Below are 9,506 nucleotides of genomic sequence, written 5' to 3' on the forward strand. Positions count from 1 at the left end.
GTCTTTAGAATATGTTCTCTCTCTAGATCAGTGGTTTTCTACTACCATCGTCCAGTATAGAATTCACAGATGTCCATCAACAATGTTCTTTATTGTGTAGTAATTTTTGTGGATTTATTTACGGAGTTATGTTCAGGGGACAACAAGAACAATTTAGTAATAAGTTGGTACACGAATTTATAATGCGAATTGTACATTGTGACAAAAATAATGAACTTTGGGTATGGTTAGATGACCATGTTGCCAGGTTTGGCATGCAAGAATTTTGCCTAATTATTGGACTACCTTGTCATGAACCATCCATTAAAATTGATTATAGTAACGATCGTCTTAGAGATCAATACTTCAATGGGATAAAAAAATTAGCAATACAATGCTTTTTGAAACTTTCCATATGTGTGAAGACGAAGAAGATAAATTTAAGTTGGGACTAATTATGTTGGTGGAGTGTGTGTTGAAATCAACTTCAAGACAAATTGATTATAGAACGTTGGGCATGGTTGAACATCTTAATGCATTCCATACGTCTCCATGGGGCCGTACTGCATATTTTGTTCTGTTAAATTCGTTGAAAGAGTTGCAATTGGAACGAATAGTAAGGATGCAACAGAACCAACAAATAGAATGTAAGTATGCAGTATAAGGCAATCCACTTTCATTTTAGGTATGTTGTTCCTATTCTAATTGTTCCCGTATTCCGTATAATTTCTTTGTAAAAAAATATATTATATAAATCGACATTTATCGGTAATTCTGTTGCAGTATTGGATATATGAAATATTTCCACAGATCAAGCAAAAGTTTGGACGCTTACAAAACGGCATAGATTCCATAAATGTACAAGTGGAGGCCTAATACAATACTGAAGGAAGCGATTGTTAAAAAAAATTTGGATACTGAAGAGGTATGACTTTTTAATTCCAACGTACAATGACATTCGCATTAAATTGGTAAAACTTGACATTGAAAAATTTGCTGAGACGAACTTGTTTACGACGATTACAGATCAAAATCCTTGCAGTGCTGCAACTTACGAAAGAAGAATTAAAAACACCGTGGTACTCAAATTTGTCACTGCCAACTGACAATGAACATAGTATACTAGATACCATTGTCAATGGAGAATTGGAGAATGTAGCACAACCATTACTGGATCACATCCGTGTGTAGCAAACGACAAGTCGTGGTACACCGAGAACTTCAATTGGAGCTGGGCCTAGTTCTGCTTCTGGTACCTCAAGATATGTAACTGAAAACCGTTTGGACGAAATGTTTGGTATGTACAGGTAGCATACAATATCAAATGTGTCTGATCTATGTGGCAACTTGAAGGCACACTTTGTTGGAAAATCAAGAGCCCTAAACCATGCGATCCTTAAAAACCAAAAGCTGCTATTCGAACAACAGACCAAATCATTGCAAGATTACATGCAACATGGGTTACATTTGTACATAGATAATTCTCTATCTAGTTTGTTTCAGAGTCATATGGCCCAGGAATCGCAAACACAAGAGGCCCATTATTAGGTAGTGCTGCGAAGACAAGAAGAATTATTCCAACAGCAATAAGAGTAAATGCAGTGTTATGTGGATTCTAGTTTATGTTCTGTAAGATCATACATTGACGAACATAATGAGATTATGTAGAACAGATTATCTAACTGGGAATCCATCATGGAAGCCATTATAGGTTTCATGCAGCAAGATGTCTTTCCCCATGCAAGTCCAAATATTACTGATCACCAACAGGAGACGTCAACGTCTCAACAAATCGAACATGCTGAAAGGTGGAGAAGAGAAAAGGAAAGGAATTATAGGTTTCATGCAGCAAGATGTCTCTCCCCATGCAAGTCCAAATCCTACTGATCACCAACAGGAGACGTCAACGTCTCAACTAATCGAACATGCTGAAAGGTGGAGAAGAGAAAGGGAAAGGAAGAGGAAGTACACACAGTCTTCATCATCGACAGGTCATCCCTTAGAAGACTACAACATGAAAAAATACATGACAATTAGAGATTTCATAGCGACAGATGAACTAGGGTAACAAAATTTACTCATTCTTACTAGTTCGAATGCTAAACATCATTACGGTAAAGCCAGAAATTATGTGTTGATTTATTTGATACTAATGTCAATTGTGTCATACAGTGCATACTTAGACGATGGCAGTGGGAATGTCTACGGAAGAGACATGTTGAGAACATTACTGGATCAAACAAAAGATCTGAATATTGCGGTACGGGAATGTTAGCAATCACAATCAATTTGATTTCGTAGTTAATATGTTTAATATATTTTACATGTGTTTATTTTATTAGCATATTGAGTTGGAGCTGAAGTTATTGAGGCGGTGTATGAATGAAGGTTTAGGGTAGATTGCCTATAAATAGTCGTCCATGGATGGGGTGCAAGTATTTATTAATTCCAAGCTCATATCCAGGCAATGAATATTATCTTTCATGGTCAATATTCCTGATTGGAAATTCCAGATATACGACTGCAGCAATAATGTTCACACACCAGATGCAATCAATGTACACGCAAACGCAACATACACTATGGTTTAAGGATTACTGCAATGTCCACCCATTTCTACTAGACAAGACATAAATAAACATATCAAGGAACGAATGAAGCAGGAGATTATACCTTATCTACTATGTGCAAACAATGGGTGAGCATTTCAACTCTTGTTATTTATTACCGTTGTTAAGTTCTCGTTTATGGTACAATACACTAACGTACAAGCATTTCTTGTATAGACCAAATTGCATAATGTTTGTACTCAAATATATAGAATGCTTCGTTCTGGGGCATCCGATAGAAACAGTTTCAGCGGACAGGATGTCACTATACGAAAGATTGCGGTAGATCTTTGTCAGAACGAGTACTTTCTTCATCCTAGACAGTGAAAACGACGTTCTGAAATTGGTAGCGGTTTTAGATAGATCAGTGGTCAAAGTTCACTTCTATTATTTGTAAGGTAGTTTAATTAATAGTTGCTCTGAAAGTCGTTAGCATTTTTGTTGTTGACATAATGATAAAAAATATAGCTTGCTTGCCGATATGGATGTGGAACTGTAGTAAATGTTTGAAAATGTAATGGTGGATGTAACGGTCATTTTTCCATTAAAATACACGAACAATGTGGCGCAAACATACACTTTTTCTACGCACTGAAATATCGAGATGACAATGGCAAAAAAATTAAAACCACACATAGAAATATTTCCAACGAGTGCAAAATGCAAACTAGTGTGCATGCTACGTTAGACAGAATGGTACTTTTGCCTGCAACAATAGGAGAGAAAACGAAAAATAGTTTCACGACTACTACGTTGAATTTCTAACAAATCGGATCCCAATCACGACTGCTGTGCCATGTAGTCCCAAGTCTGTCCTACTGACTCCGCTGCAAGTCCGATGCATTCATTTTGGCCTGCATCTCGTCACCCGCATTCAGCAACTCCACTTCTGCTACATCTTCATCCTCCGCTGCGCTCGTGAACGCCTCGTCCACCACTCCTGCTCGTCGGAGGAAATTATATATGCCCATCGTGACCACGACAATGGCAACTTTCGTTTGGAACGAGTAGCTAGGTACGTGGTCCAATATTTTTTATCTTTCTTTCCATACACCAAACGCACATTCAATGACATAGTCTCGCCTACAAGACTATGTCAACGGTAGATTGCCTATAATAGTCGTCCATGGATGGGGTGCAAGTATTTATTAATTCCAAGCTCATATCCAGGTAATGAATGTTATCTTTCATGGTCAATATTCCTGATTGGAAATTCCAGATATACGACTGCAGCAATAATGTTCACACACCATATGCAATCAAGGTACACGCAAACGCAACATACACTATGGTTCAAGGATTACTGCAATGTCCACCCATTTCTACCAGACAAGACATAAATAAACATATCAAGGAACGAATGAAGCAGGAGATTATACCTTATCTACTATGTGCAAACAATGGGTGAGCATTTCAACTCTTGTTATTTATTACCGTTGTTAAGTTCTCGTTTATGGTACAATACACTAACGTACAAGCATTTCTTGTATAGGCCAAATTGCATAATGTTTGTACTCAAATATATAGAACGCTTCGTTCTGGGGCATCCGATAGAAACAGTTTCAGCGGACAGGATGTCACTATATAGACGAAAGATTGCGGTAGATCTTTGTCAGAACGAGTACTTTCTTCATCCTAGACAGTGAAAACGACGTTCTGAAATTGGTAGCAGTTTTAGATAGATTAGTGGTCAAAGTTCACTTCTATTATTTGTAAGGTAGTTAAATTAATAATTGCTCTGAAAGTCTGTTAGCATTTTTGTTGTTGACATAATGAAAAAAAATATAGCTTGCTTGCCGATATGGATGTGGAACTGTAGTAAATGTTTGAAAATGTAATGGTGGATGTAACGGTCATTTTTCCATTAAAATACACAAACAATGTGACGCAAACATACACTTTTTCTACGCACTGAAATATCGAGATGACAATGGCAAAAAATTAAAACCACACATAGAAATATTTCCAACGAGTGCAAAATGCAAACTAGTGTGCATGCTACGTTTAGACAGAGTGGTACTTTTGCATGCAACAATAGGAGAGAAAACGAAAAATAGTTTCACGACTACTACGTTGAATTTCTAACAAATCGGATCCCAATCACGACTGCTGTGCCATGTAGTCCCAAGTCTGTCCTACTGACTCCGCTGCAAGTCCGATGCATTCATTTTGGCCCGCATCTCGTCACCCGCATTCAGCAACTCCACTTCTGCTGCATCTTCATCCTCCTCTGCGCTCGTGAACGCCTCGTCCACCACTCCTGCTCGTCAGAGGAAATTATATATGCCCATCGTGACCACGACAATGGCAACTTTCATTTGGAACGGGTAGCTAGGCACGTGGTCCAATATTTTTTATCTTTCTTTCCATACACCAAACGCACATTCAATGACATTTCTACAGGACGAGTGTCTGAAGTTAAACTTCTCCCGATCGTTATGAAATCGACGACGCCATCCCATGTGCTCATCGCGAAATTGTTGAAAGTGATACAGTATGTCCGAACCTTTGTAAGGGGCCATATACCCAGGCCGATGAGCAAATTCTAAGTCCACCAGATAGTACTTCCCGGGATCTGGGAGCAATAAATGAATGTCTGGTGAGTGGATGACACGCGCAAGTAGTCGAGCATCGTGTGTATTCCTAGTTTGCCCTACTAGCACAAACGTGAACATACATTGAAATCGGATGCGGCTAGGAAATTTTGGATCGGAACTCTTTTTCGTCCTATGAAGTGCACACTCTCGTTACGCGGTAGTACCACTCTGACATGGGTCCTGTCTATAGCACCAATGCAGTCTTCGAACAATGGGTGTTTTTGCAAGTCGGGCCTATGTGGCGACAAACCTTTGTTGTAGTTCTGACTCGGTCGTATCAAACGCGCTGACAGTGACACGATCACGCGTAGGACCTCTTTTACATAGTGACATATGATTTGTAGCAAGTGGTTAAACAACGTATTCACCTGACGATATTCCTTTCCGTGCGCTAATATGCACAGGAACATGTCGACTTGCTCGTATATGTCAACCTGCTGACTACTACGCAGGCTATGCTCATCCCGTAAAACATTTGCAAAGTGTCGCAGCATGGGGGGATACATACGAAATTCTTGAAAGCACATATGTCAATTCTCGCTCATTGCCTCTAGTATGAACATATGACTATTCCTTGCGAATGGAAATCGATGGATATTACGCCGCTGCTTATGATAGTAATTATGTGCGTCACTCCCAACGATTCTGTAATACAAAACCTATGCCATTGCATCTGCTGCCAAAGAAGCCAGGAAAAGGTTGTCGTCTAGTTCGCCCTCAGCCTCGGAATGTGGCTGCAGAACGCAATTGAAGTTACGATCATTCGTAAGGCCAAACATCGGGAACAATGTAAAAAGGACAGCATGTGTGATTTAAACAGTTGCAAGCACTGTGACCTCGTCACATCACTTCCAAAGCTCCTCACATTGCTTCGTCCCACTTGATCCACATGATTTTATAGAACATGTGCATCCCCAATACCATATCACATGCGCCTACTCCCTGGGGCCTGCAATTTAAACACAGCGATACTACATTTTTTGACCCAATAAAGTGCGTCGGGAACTGTGCGCATGGTGGAATCTGATTCTTACCTAAGTAGAGATGTGACATTCGCACAAACTGATAGAACAATGGTGTCTGCAAAATTATTGTAATCTCCCTCCAACACTAGAGACAATATCGTGCACACATCCTAATGATGTTGCCCTCATTGATGGTCAAGCTGAAAAATAAGCCAACTTGAATTATTATACTAACATGGCAAAGTCACTTCCATCTGAGTACTCACTGTACCAAAGGAGAATCCAATGATTCGCCAGTTTCGAATATGAAAATAAAGAAATTTTTTTCAAGTAACCTCATATGTACATATAATTGTAATTAGATATATGTTGACAAAGGACATACTTTTAAATTCGTGCAAATTTACATATTTGTTTGGAGTGAAATAAAATTAAGGATCAATGTGTTAGTACTGTTGAACGTACAGCCAAAAGAATACAAGCAAATCAAAGCACTTGAAGTGCAGGAAAGTAAAAGCAATCTAACACATGTTACAGTCACTTTTATCGTGTATCAAAATGTTGTTAAAGTGTAAGCTATTAGCAATATGTTTGGAAAAAGTATGGTCATGCGTTGGACGACAAAAAGTAATAGGAAGACATATGTCTTAAGTACAATTTATTCAATTTACATCAGTTTGACATTCGTGGCCGGGTAGGGGAAACTTTGGAACATGGCAACCTATGCAAGGGCAATTAGGCCACGAGGTTGTTCATGGAAAATTGTTGGTTTTTTTTAATTTTTGCTGTCTTAATTGAGTGCCCAACGCGGGAATCGATTCACCAGTATGTACCAGATTCGAAGCCATAATGAACAAATGGCTAATAATACATGAGAATATTACAACAGCTTGCGTACAGATAGGTCTCGAAAATGTAAAAGAAATAAAAAAACACACAATGACTGCCACAATTACTTCCCCAGGTCATTGAACATCCACTCGATTCACTCAAATTTCTCATCCATGTCTCTCATGACGGCGAGCATGTCACGGTACTGTTTATGGGCCAGAAGTTAGCATGCGTAAAAGTAAAGAGGTGTGCACTGCTGGAGCTAGCCTGTCGCTAGCAACTCTTCGACACAGTTCGCGCCAGCGCTTTCATTTGAAGCCATCATTATATGAATCTTCACCGCCACTTCTTCCGCTGCATTGGTGGCGCAGTCTACTGAGAAGGATAGTTCACAAGCATATATCTTTTTTTTTCCTGCCCCCTCCACTCCCCACTGGAAGACTTCCTTTTACTGCTGCCTGTGGTGCTAGAAACGTTCTCGCGGGCACAGACCACAGTTTGTTCGGCCTCGTCACTCGAACCACTACTTTTGTCGTCCACCGAGATTACATCCCTATTATCCTCAAACGCAATATCCTCGTACAGGCTAAATCCCATTCTACACAGCTTCGTTGGAGTGATAGCGTACTTGTCTGCATCATAGCTGTCGCCAAATAGCTGACGGTATTTTATGTATATCTCGCTAACGTCTTTGTCCTCGAAGTCTTTATAGACCACGTTCTCCTGCATAAATCGGGACCCAGAATGAGAGTACCGGAGGGAATCGCAATTCGCTATGTATCAAAAACACAAACAACTGCTAGAGAAAAATTAATATTGAGTACGAAGTAATGCTATTCTACACCAAACTATAGATATACCCATCACTGATGATGAAGCAAGTCTCAGATACTAAGGTGTCATGCAATAAAGAATCAACGCCAAAATTAATATTTCGATTTATAGGTTACACACATGAATTTGTATTCCTAGAAGTAGCACAAAGCATTCTGTATATTGTGTGACAAAACAAGTTCAATGAAAATGACATATAACGAATACCAGACGTTTGATGCTAGTCTGAGCATTAACCTAATGCAGCAGTGTTTTCATCTACACTCATAATACTTGCCATCAAAACAGAGAAAATTGAATATGAGTTAAAGGCTACGTAAGAACTATAATAAAGTTTTTTGGTACAATGCAATTCAGTTTTCAGACTAAGATGTCTGATGCAAATGTAAAGACACAGCAATGCACCGAAAAGGCAGTAAGCGGGCGCACTAATCGCTTTTGTAGGAAAACGGGTTGTTGAGAAATTGAGAATCCATTACCTTAATCTTTCGGTTCCACCATTCTTCAAAAGCAACGATTCGGCTGGTAGTGTCGTTATACTCGATTCCGCTGCTATTAACAAGCTCTGATAGACGCTTGTATGTTCGACGCATTGAATCCTAATGATTTTGCAGCTGTTGTCGGCTCCAATTATGGCCGGTCACTGAGTTGAAGAGTGAGCCAACCCATTCCCAGCCATGTTTGGTGAAACACTTCGCGTTCTGGTGCCTCTCGGCTATGGCGGTCTCGCACGCTGCAATGAAGGCTCGGTTGGTATCTAGGCTCCAGCGAGCATATGACTTGGCAACCGGCTGTTGTGACGTCTCTATCGCATGGTAGGAAGGTCCTCGAGCAAGGTGTCCTGCCTGCGAAGTGCAGGAGTTGGTCAATGGCGACGAAAATCGGGGAAAAGTGGAGGAGGAAAGGAGATTGCAGTATTCGTACCTCTTTCTCGGTGGGATCCATTGTTTGTCACCGGTACTGTGTCATTTTGGCGTCGTCGTGCAGCTGGGAACTGATAGGAATTGGTGACGGTTGCTATGGGATGTGTTCATGGTATGGGAAGGTGAAAGGTCAAGGGCAGTGCATGGGTTCTTTAAATATTCGACGAGTAGGTACACTGTTATCGGGTTCGGAGCTAAAGCTTGGAGAAAGAAAGTGTTGGTGGAAGGGGCATTGTGATGGAGAAAATGAAAATTTTATGTAATTTTTTATGCATGGTTGTCAGAAAAGTGGGTGGCAGGAAAGATAAAAAATTTATGTGCCTTTTTATGCATGCATTTGTTATCAAACAAGTGGGAGGGGCATTGTGAGGGAAAGAGAAAAAAATGGTTTACTGTATAATTACGCAGGGGTTGTCTGATAAGTTTCAAATAATTAATTTTGGGTAGGTGAAAATGGCTACCAAACAACCTCTAAATAGGTTTTTGCTAGATGGCAAGCTGTCTTATCAGTATTTGATTTTAAAAAGGAAAATGAAAGTTTCTTCCTATTTTTTTAACTCGTGAGTATTCGAAGGGCAAACAGTCATGTCCACTAAAAGAAGATAGCAATTTTGAAGGAAAGAGATGTTTACTAACTTGGATTGGCTAAGGTTTTTAGGCATGAGAACACTAATAGGAAGAAGTAAACAAAAGGAAACTTTTATTTCATAACTTCAAAACTTATGTACTTAACTTATTACAAAATGGACGGACTCTACCCTTTATATA

General features: G+C 39.6%; 1 protein-coding gene across 1 annotated transcript; it reads right to left on the reverse strand.

Moving 5' to 3' along the window:
- Positions 1-4,723: 4,723 nt before the first annotated feature.
- On the reverse strand, positions 4,724-5,679 carry LOC111386624. Its single transcript, XM_023011092.1, has 3 exons — positions 5,331-5,679; positions 4,963-5,241; positions 4,724-4,848 (listed from the first exon to the last, which is right to left on the reverse strand). The coding sequence occupies exons 1-3, from the start codon at positions 5,677-5,679 to the stop codon at positions 4,724-4,726; spliced, it is 753 nt and encodes a 250-aa protein (XP_022866860.1).
- Between the last annotated feature and the right edge of the window lie 3,827 nt (positions 5,680-9,506).

Source organism: Olea europaea, unplaced genomic scaffold (genome assembly GCF_002742605.1).
Source record: "Olea europaea var. sylvestris unplaced genomic scaffold, O_europaea_v1 scaffold3633, whole genome shotgun sequence".
Taxonomy (NCBI): Eukaryota; Viridiplantae; Streptophyta; class Magnoliopsida; order Lamiales; family Oleaceae; genus Olea; species Olea europaea.